The following is a 17,149-nucleotide window of genomic DNA, read 5'->3' as shown; positions in this document are numbered from 1 at the left end:
TTGGAGAATACTGGAGCAGTTCTGTATGGCAAAATGGTGTTCCCTGGGCAACTGAAAACAGATGGAGAAAGGGGATACTGAGAAAACCCATCCTTCCCAAATCAGCAAAAAAGCATTTTTTCTCTCGACAGCAGTTTCTGCCTTTTCCTTCTGAGGCCTTGCACAGGCCTGTGAAGAACTTCCTGGCTCTTCACGGGAGTGCGAGGAGCCCGGCGAGGGCAGGGAAGCGGCACCGTCCCCTGCGGCGCTCTGCCGCCAGGAAGTGCTCGCAGGCAGCCTCTCCACGCCGGCGGTTTCTGTATCTTTGTTTGTTTTCCTGGCACGAAGCTGCTCCTCGGGCCTTGTGACAGCCCCGCCTCCCGCTGTCTCGGCCTGGGTCCCACCCAGCTGGCGGCAGCGCGCAGAGCCGGGGGCAGGCAGCGCCGGTTCCTAGGAGGGATTAGGGATTAGGGCTGGGAGGTGGCGATGGAGGTTGTGGAGGGAGCCTCGGGGGGACCCCAGCTGCTGCGCTTGGGGGCTGGGGTCACAGCTCTGCTGCTGACGCTTGCCATCGTGTGCTCCCTGCCCTCCCTGATGGAGTACTGGAGGCGGTGGCGGGGGATGAAGCCGATCCCGGGTGTCAGCCCCTGCTATCCTGTGCTGGGGAATGCTCTGCTCTTTGACCGGAAGGGAGAAGGTAAGGGCAGCTCATGCCATGCTCTAGCCCAGCTGTGAGGTCTGTGCCTTTTGTGGGGCTTTGCTAGAGGAGCCAGTGCTGATGAGGTGCTTGGGAGGTTGAGCTGTGGCTGGCTGGGGGGTGTTGCAGAGTGTGTCGTTGCCTTTAAGTCTCTCTGCAGCTGTGGGCAACCTCCAGAGGGGAACTGTGTGAGAAGTGGGTGGTGGAGGGGAAAGGAGAGGAACTGCAGAAATGTAAACTTATTATCAGTCAAATATTATCTGGATGTTCAATCTGATAGCGGCTTAAGATGCTGATGCTGGACGTGGACCCGTTTTCAGTTGTTGGTGAGGTGGAGAGTGAATGCTGTGAAGTGTGTTTTTACAGCAGGGGAGGCATGCTGGGTGCTCTCTCAGGAAGTGCTGTTTCACAACGGAGAGCACTGCATTCCCGTGACTGTTAGCTGAGATCCAAACAAAGCTTCTAGCTTCCGAAAGAAAAGTACTTCTTTCAACAAGTATCTTCTCTCAAGTGAGTGTATGCCAGGGACTTTAGCATGCTGAGTGCTGAGTTGCTGGGTCATTTTCAGAATTAGCTGTGCCTTAGATAGGTGCAAAAGAACTTGGAATATTTGTAGTCCATTCCTCAAAAGCAAACCTTTCTGTTCCTGCATTGATCAATGGTATCTTCTTTTTGCCAAGTGCATGAGAGAGAGCCCTGATTTGTCTCTGCCTAAGATTAGGGAATGCTGTATTTGGGTATCTGTTAGGAAACTAGGGTTTTTTCCTTTTCTTTCTTTTGGGAATCTTTGAATATTCAACTCTGCAGAGGCCTTGGAAGGAGTAATTTATTACTGATCTGGTTTCTGAAAAGGCAAAGGCATATTTAATCCTTGAACATCTTGATAGTGACCACCTCCTTTTTAGAACTGCAGACTGAACCTTGTTGCCCTCTGTGATGCGTGGCTGGATCTGTGAGCAAGGGAAGACATATGGCATTTAGTTTGATTCAGTGAGGTCTTCAGTACCCTCTCCCATGCTTTCTGTATAGTTAAACTGACAAGATGTGGACTGGATAAGTGGATAATAATGTGGGTGGAGAATTGACTGTATTTCTGAGCTCACTGGTATGAAGTCCAACTTGGCAGCTGGACAGTAGTGGTGTCTCTCAAGTGGCCTGTAGCATAAATAGTCCTGGGAGTCATTCTGTTGTTAGAGATGGGGATTTCTGGATTGCCCAATCCACTGTGGCCTTATCATTGGTCACTTACCCTTCAGTAAGGTTTCTAAAAGGACAAGAGTGGAGTTTAATCTTGGAGCAGCCAGCTGTCAAAAGCCCCTGCTAGAATTGCAAACCATCACTCACAGTTAGGGCTGTGAGAGAGTGAGAGGATTTAGTCATCTTCAGGTAACAAGTAATTTGTTTGCAAAAAAACAATGACAACATAAAATCTCCAAAGATTTTTCTTCAGGAGTCCAGGATAGACATTCAATCAGTGTCCAGAAACTAGACATTTCAAGGGATGCTGGTTCCTGTGCAGCATTCTGCCACAACTGTGCATGACATTGTGTGTGCACCACAGATGTAGTATCTGTCAGTGAGGTTTCAGATGGGGAAAGACTTGACACTGGACCTGGAAAATAGAGAAGTGTCTTGATACAGCACTTTGACTAGTGTCAGGTAAGCCACAATGTAAGCATAGCCTTGAAAAAGTTTGTCTCTAGTTGTTACAAGGAGCATTGTAGTACAGAAGGCCCACAGTGCAGTGCTTTGAGACTACTTAAACCAAGCTGCCTTATCTACAGCTAGGAGGGGTGTCTCTAGAATAGTGTCTTCAAGATGCAGCTGTAAAGAAATGCTCCTGCAGCACAGCGAGTAGCTAGGTGCAAAATATGCTGCTTGGTCATAGCAGCAAGCTAAAACAACAAAATACCATTACAGGGCATATGGTGAAAAAGAGTTAATTACAAAAGTCTTGCTTATTCAGCAAACCTCTCTTTTAAAAAAAAAAAAATAATTTGCTTTTTTCATTTCAGTTTTTTTTAAAAAACTACAAATTTGTGTTGAAGAGTTCAGGAGTTGGCCATTGCTCAAACTTTGGTTAGGACCACTGCCTCTCATGATTCTGTATCACCCTGACACTGTGGAGGTGAGTGTTTGTCTCATGTCTAACTTACTGTTATGCCAAACAGTGTCCACCCTGATAGATTCTACTCTCCCAATATAATTTTTGCAAAAAAAGGGCCTGGGTTGATTTTACTTGAGATTATCCTCTCACCCAATGCTAAAGAAAAGCTGAAAGCAGAAGAATTAAAAAAGCCTAGACTTTGGAAAAAAGTAAGTACTGAAGATGTCCAGCAAAGCACTGACTCAGTATGTTTTGTGTAAAGAGGCATCTCCTTTAACTTTGGTTTCATCTGTGTGAAAGCTTCTGCTCCCAGGATCAGAATGGGCAAGCAGATAGGCGGGAAGATGGGACAACTGAAATATGGACAGAACATAAAATGCAGGTTGTGATGCTTGTGTTTGACTTCTGCATTAGAACTTGGTGGGTCTGTCATGATGCCATGAAATGGAGTTGTTAGTTTTGCCACTGACAATGATTGTCCTTGAACTAGAAAGATAGAGTTGTTTCTTTTTTTGGAGTATTTATTGAAGAGATGGTACTTCATGTGAGTTTGGTTAAGGCTGGAAACCACTGGGTTTTCTCTGAGCTCTACCTGTAACTTCATAACACGCAGACTTTTCTTTGTTTTTGAAAACTGAGGAGTGGTAAGGTAATTTTTAAGTATTTCATTGTTTCTCAGGATCAGGATATTTACTGAAAGACTTGAGGCTGTGAACTCAACATTCCTTCTGTGTACCAGCTTGTACTGAAATATTGTGTGTTTTACTGAGGCTTGGGGCATTTTCACGAAGGAACTGAGATTGTATTTCACACAATCTTATCTTAAGAAATCTATCTCAATCTAACAAGTGATGTTTTTTCCCCTCCTTTTCATTTTTCTGACAGGCTATTCTGAACAGTTCGAAGCATATAGAAAAATCGTATCTGTACACATTCCTGCAGCCGTGGCTGGGCACTGGACTTCTGACAAGGTATAGTGAAATCCAGGTGCTTTGCTGTCTCTTTGAAATCTGCAGAGTATATGATAGGAAGAGGGCTTGGTAGAAGGAATACTGAGTGTATCTCTGGACAGAGCTATAGATGATAGCTGTAGAGGTCTTATTGCTTGTGATGGTCTTGTTTGCTCTTTGGAAGCTGATGTCTCATAAAAATCTTCTGGCATTATTTGTTTCTTGGCAAATTTGGCCATTGTTACTTTTTTTTTGTGCAGAGACTTTAAATGAATGTGAGTTTTGGGGAGTTGTATCCTATGGCAAATGGTGTCTTTTAGTGTGTAGTGCTGTACACTGGATGTTTTGAATGTTGTGATGTGCGTTGAGTGGTTGGACTGTGGCCAAACTGCAACTGTGTGCATTGTTCATCTCAGCTCATGATGCTGCAAATGAGTAGGGTGGCCCTGAGGTTGGTGATACTTTGGGGTAGAATGGGAGAGTATCTCCAACCTATCCTTCAATTCCCTTGTGAAGCAGTGGCTTGCAAGAAGTGAGCCCGGATAAAAGCTCAAGTCAAGAGTGCAGAAAGGGAGGAGCAGTGATGCAAGGGCTTCGTGTCCTCTGTTCTTGGAAGAGTTATGGAAGGTTTGGTTTGGATGATGTTGATATTCAAGAGTCAGAGCAAGGAGAATATAGAGTGACCTTGGTGCCTTTGTGTCTCTTCTGCATTTGCGTGAGAAGGTCAGGGCCCTTCTGTTAGCGGTGGAGCTTTGCTGTCTGTTTAGAGCCCTCAGAGGTGACTCCTCGTGCTTTGTGATGGGACCATGGTGTTCTAAAAGCCAGCTGTGATCATGTGGGAGGCAAAAGTTTATGGGAGTGGATAAGGAAGGCCTGTTATCCTGAGTTTTGTTTGTGGCCTTTAAGAAGCCAATAATGAGTAGCAAAGTGCAGTGGGTTAAGGTCCATGGGTGTCAGCCATGGTGTATCATTGCTGTTAGTTTTCTTCCTTACTGGTTGTTTTAACTCCGGTAGACTTTTAGAGGTGTTTTGACTTCATTGTGCTTGCAAAAACATAATATAGAATGTCCCAGTTGTTGCTGATTAAGAGTAGTAGTAGTAGACTAGTGGCCAGATGAGGTGGCCTGAGGAATGTCCCTATAGCAGGTTAACTGGAGAAGTGGTGTGATGGTTTACTCTGTAAGCAGAGCTGCCAGTTGCATGCCTGTGGGGCATGAAGTTGAGAAAAAGGGAACAAGAACCCCCAGGAAGCTGATGCCACCCTTGACTTTGTGCTCTTTTGCTGATGTGTGGAAGATAGGTGCCTGTCTCCAAGGAACTACTTTATAGCCAGACCTTGAGGCAGTAATTTGTGAAACGTCCCTGGACCCTAGTTCTCTGTAATCCTCATTTCCTAGTAAGTAGATGAAGGGAAGTACCAGTGGTGATTCACAGAGACTTGAGGCCTTGATGCTGAATAGCTGCTTTGTCCTGTACATGGCTTCCTCTTGGTGCCTCTCAGCCTGTGCATTGAGTGGCTAGGAGGTTGTGTTGACTGGAGGGTTGTTGGCATCTTCTTTTGTTGAGAGTGACTATAGAAATGGTGGCTTGTGCTTTGGAGAGAGCTGGAGCAAGAAACATTTCTATTTTACTCCTGATAACTGCTATAGATAGCTTGAAGAGTCATCTACAGCATGTCCATCTGTGGAGGTGTTCAAGGCTGCAGTTTTTACTGTATACGTCCTGTGATGGTCAGGGGTTTATTTCTGACTTGGAGTTTTTAACCCTTTCCTTTTCCTTGTTAATTTTGCAGCACCGGAGGCAAGTGGCGATCACGGAGGAAGATGATAACTCCCACGTTCCACTTCACAATCTTAACTGACTTTCTAGACGTTATGAATGAACAAGGATCTATTTTGGTGGAGAAACTTGAGAAACATGTTGACAAGGAATCGTTCGATGTCTTTCCAGACATCACACTGTGTGCCCTTGATATCATCTGTGGTAGGTCCTCTTCAGCTGTTGTGGTGAGGCTGTGAATGATGCAGGGGCTTGTGGATACAGCTGTGCCACGTTGTGTGAGGAGATAGTTGAAGAGGAATGTTCCTGCATATTGTGTGTATGCATTTCCATCTTTCAAAGGCCGTCCTTTCTCCTAGGGTGTCTCGTGTGCATCAGAGCACGTGAGTCTGTGGGATGGGTGTAGCAGAGGTAGCAATCTGAAGTGAGGTTGTGTGGAGGAGCAGAGTTCCTGGGTGTGAAAATGTAGAGTGAGCTCATCACCTGGAAAAGGATTGGTGTATTTGCCTGTTGAGGGTGTATAGTGACAGTCAGAGACTTGGAGCAACAGTAGTAAACTACTGTGTACAGAGGTGCCACATTTTTACTTTGCGCTTGTGAGCTGATGATGATTTCCTCCTCCTAGAAACAGCGATGGGCAAGAACGTGTGTGCTCAGGAGAATAAGGATTCTGAATACGTTCGTGCTGTCTACAGGTAAATGGACATTTTCCATGGCTGCTTTGTAGTTGGACTGGAGTTAATGCTGCTGGTGTCAGGAGTTCATCAGCTATGAGCCAGAAGGGAGGGCCAGGGGATCACAATAAAGGTAGAAAGCCAAGAAGGCAGGAAGAACAACTGCAGATTTTGATGCATTTTCTGGTAAGAGTAAATGCAATAGGAGGCTGAGTCTTTGAAGAGATGTAGGCTGCAACATTTCATACCAGTGTGACTGGCAGAATTGGGAGGGTGCTGTTTGAGACAGCATGTTAAATCTGAGGCACTGCTGCTCTGCAGTTCACAGCAGCATTTACACCATTCAAATTGTATGTGACTGTCCAGTGGATTAGGAAAAGCATGGCTTATATTCCTGCAACACTGGTGTCTCAGCCTGGATGAGATGTAGCTGCTTGTGGCATCTCACCTCTAGCTATTGATGGGGCTTGTTGAGATAGGTGTGTTACAAAAAAGGGGTGAGATTAGAGGGTTTGATTGTCATCAGTTCCTTGGCCTTTCCCAAAGGTTACCACAAGCAAGCTGGCGTAACGTTGGTCTAAATGTAGTAATTATTCCTCAAAGACTCTTCCTGAAGGCAAAAAGATGTGCAAGAGCTGAACAGCAATTACAATCAACCCTTCCAGATATACTCCAGTTGCTTTTGAGCATACATGTCATCTCATAATCGCCGCTGCAAATAGTTTTCATGTGCTGTCTGGAATATGCAGTAGCTGGGCAGTCAGGTGGGAGTGTGGTGCTTTTAGATGGTTGTTTGAGGTCACAGAGCAGATATTTTGGAGTCCTGACGCAAGTAGTCTTTTCAGGTTGTGCAAACCTTTTCGGCATGATCAGTGCTTTACTGATGTGGAGTGGGACTGGATGACTTTATATGTCTGTTTTAGGAGGATTCTCTATAAATGAGAGTATATTCTCCTTCTCAGAGATTAGTGCTTAAAGATATAAATAATCATGGTGAAGCTGGGATGGGTTACAGAAATTATGAGATGGTTTAAAATCAGGAAACAAATATGAACAGCTTTCTTTTCAAATGAATTGGGTTAAACCTGCACAATATTTTATGTTTCATTTCATTGAGGGAGGCAGAACTACTTTTTTTGTTTCTTGAAAGCATGCTGTACACTTATTTTTTGTCAAGAATGTTACATAACGTAATTGTTGTACCCCCTAGGATGAGTGATCTAATCCATGAGCGACAGAAGTGTCCTTGGTTTTGGCCTGATCTTGTATATATGCTGTTCAAGGAAGGAAGAGAGCACGAGAGGAACCTCAAGATCCTTCACAATTTTACAGATACAGTATAGATTTTTTATTATTATTATTTTTATTATAATTATTGCTCTTTTTTTTTTCATGGTATGTTCTAGTTCTTCGAGTGAAGTCTCACAATTAATATAGAGAGCTTCCAAATGGGGGTGAGATTCATCCCCCTTGGTACGGATCTGTTAAGAGGAGAACTGTCTGTTAGAGAAGCTGAGGAACTCCCTGGAAAGAAGACAACAGCTGACTTCTCTGTCAGGACCTCTATTTTAACCAAGGGAGTATAGTAGTCCAAGGGACTAAGTAGACTTACAGGTCCTTGACAACTGAAACAAACAGAGGTTTGCTAAACTCTTATTCTGCCCTAGATGCTCCACATCTGAATCGCCTTCAGCAGCTCACTGACAAGTTTGTACCAGTAAGCACAGAGCTCTCTGCTCAGTGGTGTCACCTGGTCCAGTCCTTACAAATGGAACCCTGTGTTCGTTCTCCCCTGTTCTGAGTAGAACAACTGAGATGAGCAAACACATGCAGGTCCCCATGTCAGCAGTAAGACACTTTGACACAGAAACCATTAAGCGTGTGTCACTGACTTGGCATAAAACACAGTGTTCTTCTGTCACACTGGATTGTGCAAGTAATACCCCTTTCTCTCAGCAAATAGCCTCTGTGCTGGTCTTGCCAATGACTGTCCTCCCAAATCTAGCGTTAGGACATGACCAGGGAGGCTGCTTTGCCTGAAATAGGTGTGTGTGTCCCACAACATTGTTGTATCAGTGTCCACAGTAAAGGAAATAATCTCTGAACTTCCACTGCATACAGCCACATTGACTCTACGTTGTTTTTAAGTAGCTGATGTTTTGTTTCCTTTTATTGGGAATTGCAGCAGTGAAGCATGAGGGAGGCTCTTAGAAAGAGACCTAAGGTAACACTTGCTCTTTTGCTGGGCTGGGCTGCTGCACGGTACAGAAGCAGCCAGATCTTAGAAGATGACAAAGGAACAGTAAATAATAGTATCACCCAGTGGAGCTGCTGACAGAATGGGCAGAGACCAAGGGTGGTTCAATATGTGTTTCTGTATGTGTCTGTTCAGTGAGGGAAGCAGTGTGCGTGTGCTTCCTCCAAACAGAATGACATACTCCACAGCCTTTGTTTCTAGTTATTTTGTTGAGTGCAACACCAGTTTACTGGAGTGTTCTGTTTTGCTGTTGAGACAGCAGTGGTGACAGCAGGAAATCAGTCTGTCTCTGGGACTGTACTTTCACCTAAAAAGGGAAGTTCAACTATTGCTCTCACACTGCAGAAAATTTGGGAAGCTTTAGGGCAGTGATTCTAACTGTGCTATGTGTAGTCCTCGTGCAAGATTATGGTGTGCCCTGGCATCTCTTCAATCCTCTGGAGATGTGATCCATCCCTTAGTTATTGGATAGGGTAGAGAATATCTTCTCGGTGATCAGCCCATTCAAATTGTGCTGATGTGTTTTACTTTTGCTGTTGCTATTGTTGACATTCACAACTGGCTTGTTCCAGATATTCTGGATGTGTTTACAATTCTTGAGGATCAACAAGTTGTTTGTATAGTTTGGCTATCTAGTTTGTTGATTACACAAATGCTGTTCAAGGTTCACTCTATTGCTTGGGACAAGAGGGATTGGTCATATTTCACCTACTGACCTAAAAAGTCAGTTAAAGTTCATGAGATAATGCTGACAACTATGCTAAGTAGGTCATGTAAACTGCTACAGATTAATGTTGTTCTTTTAATAATCTGGGACAAACCTGTGTGATGTAGATTGTACACGTGGTGTGTGCTTTGTGTGTAATATAATGGTTCTAATCCCAGGTTATTGCAGAAAGAGCTGCAGAACTTAAAAACATCAAGCAAACAGAAAGTAATACTGATGGCTACTATGAAGAAAGTCACTCCAAAAAGAGAAAAGCTTTCCTGGACATGCTGCTGAGTGCAACAAATGATGAAGGAAAAAAATTGAGCTACAGAGACATTCGTGAGGAAGTGGATACTTTCATGTTTGAGGTACCCAAGGAATACACTTGTTGTTGATGGTTTTGTTTTGCTTTTTTTTTTTGTTTGATTGTTTGTTTCCCCAGAACCTGAGATTCACTGTTTGCACGTAGTGACTCTTCCTTTTCTTAGTTCAGGCGATTGTTTTCAGTATGAAGTTATTTTAGCCCTGGAAGCCTAAGAGAATATCTCTGTAGGATCAAAAGTACAGAAGGGTAGAAACAGGTGATCTAGAATTGTGTGCCCTGGCAAAATGTTGGGCAATACACACATGGTAGGCCCTGCTTTTGTGAGCAGGCTCTACTCATGAAAGCAGGTGAGTAATAAGAGCTTTCATGGATGACATGGGCCATAGGCTCTCAGCTCCTGTTGCAAACCTCATTAATGCTAAGGAGAGCTCTGAATGCTTTCAGTGTTTTGCATTGCATTTTGTCAGCTCTCCTCACATTTTGTCCCTGGCCACGCTGGATGTAACCTCCTCATTCTGACAGTGGCTGTGCATTGGTACAGTCTTCTCATGTCTGGTTCCTTGTCCACTGAAGGATATAAAGAAGATTCTCACAAATTTTCCACACTACTCCATTAGTGGGACCTGAATTCTATCTCTGAAGAGCTTTTAATTCAGTGTCATGTTACTGCCGTTGTAATGTAAAGAAATTCTTCCTGACTTACCATTCCTGTACTACTCCACAGCTGGATTTTCAAGAGGTACAGCATCCTGAGCTTCACAACAAAAGCGCCTCTTTTAGTACCAAAAAGCCTTTGTTGGTCAACTTGTCTCTTTTCTATTCCCTTCTCTTTTTTTGTTTTCCTTCCCTTTGTTTCCTTTCCAGTTTTTTTCTGTGATGCTGAGAACTGTTGTAGATGATCCCCTTATAGGAAATGACAAAGTATTCTCTCCTATGGCCATTCTACTGTGTCTCATTAGATGCTTTTTTGGATTGTTTTTGTACCCTTTTTTGGATAGTTTTGTAAAGGTTACAGATTGTGTCTATTGTGTTTCTCCTGTAGTCATTGTTGGCCCCCCCAGATGTTATGCTGCTGACTAAAGAGAACCAAAAATATGAATATGCATCTGTTTCATTGTATGGATTCTGGTACTTCATGCAGCTTCTGGAAGACAGAGGATAGGGATGTTTCCTTGAATTATTCCAGTGCTTTACCCTTTCAGACAGTTTTCAGGCACCTGACAGAATCATGAGTCATCGTATATCCTGATAATCAGCATGTTGACAACATTCTTCACTCTTTATTTTTGTTTGTTTTGCGGTCATGAGACTCATAAGTCTCACTTTCCATACTACCTGCACACCTAAGTATTTATGAAGTCTACTTGTGCACAAGAATAGTGTTGAAGTGAATGTCTTTGTAAATCTGGACCTCTAGGGCCATGATACAACAGCAGCTGCTATGAACTGGGTCCTGTACTTACTTGGACGTAATGCTGAAGCCCAGAAGAAAGTTCAGAGAGAACTGGATGAGGTGTTTGGTATGTTTCTGTTCCCCCTTCATTGGGCTTGTGTTGGCGGTTGCATTTGTGAATGGGGATGTGGTACACTAGAAGCCTAGATGTAGATGGTGAGGTAGGAACATGATTTATGGTCCTTCTGGAGCTTTCAATAGCTAGAAGTGGTTGGAATGGGTGCTGGAAGGTCTGTAGAAGACTACAGTAAACCTTGTGTCTTTGGGGCAAGGTACACATGTTCAATGTATGCATAGCACCTTCTCCTGTGTGGTCTTGGTGCATGACAAGAGTTCCTGGAGAGAGCTAGGATGAGTTTAACTAAAAAAAGAGAGATTTGTCTTTTGATGTGCTGCCTGTTTGTTTTTGGACAGGCAACACCGAGCGTCCTGTTACGATGGACGATTTGAAGAAGCTTCAGTACCTTGAGTGTGTTGTGAAAGAAGCCCTTCGGCTTTTCCCTTCAGTTCCACTGTTTGCCCGTGCCTTGAGAGAGGATTGCTGCATTAGTAAGTAGTGTTTGGCATCTAGCACTTCCTATCCTGCTAGCATCTCTTCGGTGCAGGTGTTTTCAAAGTAAAGGGTATCGTTGTTCTATTTTTTTATTGTGCTTTAGTATCCAGAAAGTCACTTATTTGTTGTTGATCCTTCCTCTCCGTTTCCCTTTTCTCTTTAGGAGGATATCAGATACCAAAAGGCACAAACGTTCTTGTCGTAACTTATGCCCTGCACAGAGACCCCAACACCTTCCCTGACCCAGAGGAGTTCAGGCCTGAGCGATTCTTCCCTGAAAATTGCAAGGGGAGGCACCCCTATGCCTATGTGCCCTTCTCGGCTGGGCCTAGGAACTGCATCGGTAGGTAGCTGAAGAGGAAGCCCTCAGATGGGACAGTGCTGCTTTTGGTGTGGTAACTGGGGCGGCAGTGAGCGTATGAGGAATTTAACTCTTGATGTGCTTGTTGGTTGTGTTCCCCCTTCTCCCTCCCCTGTGCTCCCCAGATTCAGGGCTGTGTCTCCCCTGCAAGCCTGGAGATTGGGCTGCCACATTTTTGTTTCTTCCCAAGAGTTTACTTTCTTCACAGGGGCCAATGTCTATCATGGTGGTGTGTCCGCCTTGCTGCCTGTGCAGTGTGGCAGAATCATAATGGGCTCCTGTGTTAGGGCAGGATTGCTTCCAAATTTCTGATCCTCAGTGCCAGCAAGACAGAGCAAGTGAAAGCAGATGTCCTGCACTTGTTTTGCTCTGTGCCTGTTATACAGAGGGGAGCACAGAAAAGGTTTTGGGCTCTGGGTTTTGTGTCTTGTTCCCATTTTCAGTTCGGTTTGAGTGAACTGCCTTGATTGTGAAAATTCCTTTGATTTCCCTCACATTTCTGTTCTCCCATTTTCCTCTTTCACCCGTCTCTGAAGCGTAAATGGAAGTTTTTCCTCTGTGCTAGCAAATCATCAGTGTGTGTGATGCTCAGTGTGTTTTGGAGGAAGGTCCTTCAGTCATTCTGCTGCAGTTGTATCTCCTTTGCTCCTCTCTGCATATATGGAACAGTGGGGTTTTTCTCTCCTCGTGGTCCCTGTGCTGCATCTTCAGCTGTGGTCTGTCATCCATTCCTCCTTCACTAGTCCACCCAGGAGACATGACAAGGCTGTGTCTTGTATTAGTCCCATGTAAAGTTTTGACTGTTTCCTCTTTGCTGTTTGAGTTGTGTGTACTGTGGGAGGGAGGGTGTACTATGCCAGAGCTGTTGTGCAGAGGAAAGTGCTAGTTTCAGTAGTATCCACATGACCTTCTTTTTTTTGGCCTAAAGCCAGTTCTCTTGTCGAGGCACATACACAGTCCTTGCTGTCCTGTGTTCCTGGGGGTATCGCTGTGAGCTTGCAAATGCAGCAACTGTTGATGCAAACTGACAATAACCTTTCATTTTTTCTGCCCTGTAATTCGTAGGTCAGCGCTTTGCCCAAATGGAGGAGAAGACTCTTCTAGCCCTCATCCTGCGGCGCTTTTGGGTAGAATCATGTCAAAAGCCAGAAGAGCTTGGTATAGCTGGAGAGCTGATTCTTCGTCCAAATAATGGCATCTGGATTAAGCTGAAGAGGAGGCCAGATGCTGCATAAAAATGAAAGGGAATTCAAGATTCTCTTTTTCCAAAAACTTTCAAACTATTTAGGCTGAGATATGTCTTTAAATCGGGTGTTTTGATGGCAGTCCAACAATTCATTTGAGCTAAAGGCATAAAGGCATTACTAATTGCTTCATTAAAAAAGATGTTGTAATAGCTCTAAATTACTCCACTTTTCTAGTACATGTGAGCTTCTTCTTCATCTTTGAAGTGCAAGCCTTTAAACATCAAATCTTAGTGCCTTATCTACTTGGATGAAACTATTCTATTGCAACAGTGCAAAAAGTCCTGAAATTATGGTGGTAACAACAGTAACGCCTGTGATGGAGTGCTCTGGTTATATTGCATAGCATTTGCAAAGTAACTGATAGTCTCAAATCTTTGCATAGATTTCAGATTTCTTTGGATCTGAAAGGTACAGGTGATCAGTTCTTCCACTTGGCACATTTTTTTTTCTGTGTTGGTTATGACTGCATCTATGAAGACAAAGTAAAAATCTCTGATAATTTCACTCCTCCTTTATAAGCATTTACAGTAGTTGTAAAGCAGTTAGCACTCTGTATTATTTTTTAGCAAAGCATAAAGCATTAATCTGTACAAACTAGATACTGTTCACAGGATTTAATAATGAAAGAAATACTCCATTATTACAGACATTAACAATAAAACTTCTACGCCTCAGTGTGGACTGAAGTTGTATCTGTAAAAATTACATGCCTGGGTGCTGGTAAATTACTGATGGGTAATTATTATCTATTGTCAGTTCCTCTGGGGTGATCAGTTGGTTGGCTGTGTTAATCAAAGCTGAAACAAAGAGCCAGTCCCGAAGGCAACACAGAGAATTTCTTGCTAATGGATGTTAAAGGGGAGTTACAGTGATGGATAGAAGTGCCTTTGAAAGTTTCTGGCCGTTTGTACCTTCAGGAAAGGTAAAAATCTGCAACAAGCTACACAGCTGCAGAACAGACTCTCCATGACTTTGTAAGAACTGAAGAAAAAGCTGGTGCTAGGCCAACCTAAGGTCCTCTAGCTTGTCTACTCTTTACTTTTACTCTATGTTTTGGCACTTTTGGCTGGTGTGATTTACCCCAGCAAGACCCCTGGCACTGTATGGAAAAGGGTGCACACGGATAACCACACCTCTGTCTTTATCTGCTGATGTAGCAGTTGCTCTTGCCACCGTGGTTGGTGGTGGGGGGTTTAGGTGTGGTATCACCTTCAGGCTGTTCTGGGGGTGTGGGTAACCTGCGGAGGGGAATTTGATGAGAAGCTGGAGGTCAGATCTGATACGGCTGATGTGGACTGTTCTGCCTCTAATAATGTGTGAGAAAGGAGTAATCAGTCCCTGTTGGTTTTGTTGACCTTTATGGATTCTTTTATTTTGTCTGTTTCCTTGTGCCCTTTTAACAGCACTTCATGGTTTAATACCTAGGATACCGCTTTGCTTCATAAAATATTAGAATAGAAAAGAATTCCAGTTTTCCAAGTAAATTAGATGTTTCCTTGAAGATGCCAAATTCTTTATATTCTGATAAACCTAGGCTTTACCATTTCTGAGGATTTTCTAAGCAAGTTTTTAACTGCTTAGTTTACATAAACGAAATCACAGACCTTGACAAATATTTTATTGCAATTGCTACCTTTCGTCTGCCATTAAGAAAAAAAAAGTCATGAAACAATGAGAATATGGTTACATTCTTCAGTATTTGTTTTCAAAGACAGGTTTCATTGCTAGATAATAAGAATTTAAGTTTACAGGGCTGATTGTAAAAACTTGTTTTCTTTATGATGAGGTAACTTTTGAGACTACCTTATTATGTTAATACACGTAAAACAAAAGACAAGTGTTGTTCAAAGAGACCGTAAGTTAAGGAATCATTTAACAGGTTTGGGTACTTGGTGATGTGAGCTTTGCAGGTATACAAGATTTGCATCCAGAATACGTTATCTCAGGATGTTGAGTATGTGGTTGAAACTTGAAGAGGTACCTCGTATATTTTTGTTAAACTATGTCCTTCAGCTGAGGACTTTCAAGACAAATGAAAACTAGTATTAATTCCATTTCTTCTGTGAGATCTATTTTGTGGAAACAGTTGTTACAGTTTGGTCAGTTTTAAAAATTGTCTCTATAAGGAGATAATTTTTGTGTGACATCTCTCTACAAGGACCAGTATTTTGGCTTGTGCTTTATTCTTGTACTGTACTTTTCTCATATAATGGGATATCAAGGAAATTTTAATTTCTTTATAATCTCTGATGGGAACAAGTGAAGTCATTGAGACAAAACCTGGATATAACAGTAAGGAGAAACACATTATTAAAATTGGATGGGCTCAAATGCTGGCACAGGGTTACCAGAGTGAAAAATCCCTATTTAATGATGCACAGAGTGCCTTTGCCAAGACGAAGACTTATGTAATCCTGTGGGCTTTGTGTTCAGAGCTGCTCTGAAAAGGCAATGACCTCTCTTCTTTTATTGTGAAATCTGGTTCTGAAGGAATCTCAGGCTGCTAAGGAAATAAATATTGAGGAAATCAATACTGAAGGAACAGGAGCTTTCTGCCTACCGGGCAGATGTTAGAAGCCTTCTGTTGTGTAGAGTATATGCTTTTATTAACCTGAGTCACATGGTATGCAGTTGTTGTTGCCAATCACAACCAACCCTTTGGGTTTGTTGATTTTTTTTTTTTTTTTTTTATGTTGTGGGGTGGGTTGTGTTTTTTTTTTTTTTTTTTTGGGCAGGGGGAGGGTGGGCAGCAGGGGCCATTGGTTGTTTTTGTTTTGTTTGTTTGTTTTTTTAACTCTGTACGACTTAGGAACACAGTGCTCCTCAGCTGACCGCTTGCCAGATATAAAGGGTATTATCACTAACAGGCAAACTAACAGCCAGATTGCTCCCTCTGCTCTTCAATCATACACAAACGATCCAAGGTGCCACATCACTGCAGGAAGCAGTAAGTTAATACACTCACTCACTGCATAGGATGTGCAGAAGGGAGCAAGCTGGCCAAAGGTCCAAAAAGGTCCAAAGGTCCCTGGGAGATGGAATTAGCCAGGCCATGAGTCCAGCTATGTGGCAGGGACTCATCTTTCTCCCCTCTGTCCTGAGAACTCCACTTGCTGTACACAGTCAGGCAGTCTTTCTGACAACCAGAATCCCCATGTAGCACGTCTGCTGTGTAGGCAAGCCTACCAACCCCACTGGCTGCAAGCAGAGTCAGCTCTTATAGAGGTGGCTTCTTGCCCACTTCCAAGTTACTGTGCAGCTGGGGGCACCCGGTGGTGATCTCCAAATCAGTTCTCACTCAAGGCTGGCCAGACCCTGGGTGAAAACCAGTCAGGAGGGTCTTTCTTGCCTGGTTGTGGACATTATCTGTATGCCAACCCTCATTCCGGGCTGGGGGTTTGAACCCCAGCACTTAAGTGCAGCCTTGCCAGGTATCCTGATAAAATAGTGTGATAAAAGCTGCATGTGGGTAGTAGCCCTTGGTGATTTTTGTCCTGATGGCTAGGTATCTGCCAATGGTATGAGGGCCAGTCAGTCTCGGAGATGTAATTAGCCAGGCCATGAGTCCAGCTATGTGGCAGGGACTCATCTTTCTCCCCTCTGTCCTGAGAACTCCACTTGCTGTACACAGTCAGGCAGTCTTTCTGACAACCAGAATCCCCATGTAGCACGTCTGCTGTGTAGGCAAGCCTACCAACCCCACTGGCTGCAAGCAGAGTCAGCTCTTATAGAGGTGGCTTCTTGCCCACTTCCAAGTTACTGTGCAGCTGGGGGCACCCGGTGGTGATCTCCAAATCAGTTCTCACTCAAGGCTGGCCAGACCCTGGGTGAAAACCAGTCAGGAGGGTCTTTCTTGCCTGGTTGTGGACATTATCTGTATGCCAACCCTCATTCCGGGCTGGGGGTTTGAACCCCAGCACTTAAGTGCAGCCTTGCCAGGTATCCTGATAAAATAGTGTGATAAAAGCTGCATGTGGGTAGTAGCCCTTGGTGATTTTTGTCCTGATGGCTAGGTATCTGCCAATGGTATGAGGGCCAGTCAGTCTCACCTCTGTGCC

The 17,149-nt window shown here is 43.7% G+C and overlaps 1 protein-coding gene across 1 annotated transcript; it reads left to right on the top strand.

Annotated features, from left to right (window-relative positions):
- The first annotated feature begins 465 nt into the window (after positions 1-465).
- On the top strand, positions 466-13,079 carry LOC103780297 (cytochrome P450 4V2). Its single transcript, XM_008947962.1, has 11 exons — positions 466-676; positions 2,692-2,804; positions 3,669-3,754; positions 5,526-5,716; positions 6,138-6,207; positions 7,397-7,523; positions 9,329-9,520; positions 10,895-10,997; positions 11,345-11,479; positions 11,647-11,826; positions 12,910-13,079. The coding sequence occupies exons 1-11, from the start codon at positions 466-468 to the stop codon at positions 13,077-13,079; spliced, it is 1,578 nt and encodes a 525-aa protein (XP_008946210.1).
- The last annotated feature ends 4,070 nt before the right edge of the window (positions 13,080-17,149 follow it).

This window comes from Merops nubicus, unplaced genomic scaffold (assembly GCF_000691845.1).
Source record: "Merops nubicus isolate BGI_N331 unplaced genomic scaffold, ASM69184v1 scaffold40079, whole genome shotgun sequence".
NCBI classification, from domain to species: Eukaryota; Metazoa; Chordata; class Aves; order Coraciiformes; family Meropidae; genus Merops; species Merops nubicus.
This window is presented reverse-complemented; position numbering and strand designations above follow the sequence as displayed.

Excerpts from the sequence above, each read along its gene's own strand:
- LOC103780297 (XM_008947962.1), top strand. The coding sequence starts at position 466 with ATGGAGGTTGTGGAGGGAGCCTCGGGGGGACCCCAGCTGCTGCGCTTG. Across the intron at positions 9,521-10,894 it reads TGGATACTTTCATGTTTGAG|GGCCATGATACAACAGCAGC; the intron begins GTACCCAAGGAA and ends CTGGACCTCTAG. Across the intron at positions 11,827-12,909 it reads TGGGCCTAGGAACTGCATCG|GTCAGCGCTTTGCCCAAATG; the intron begins GTAGGTAGCTGA and ends TGTAATTCGTAG.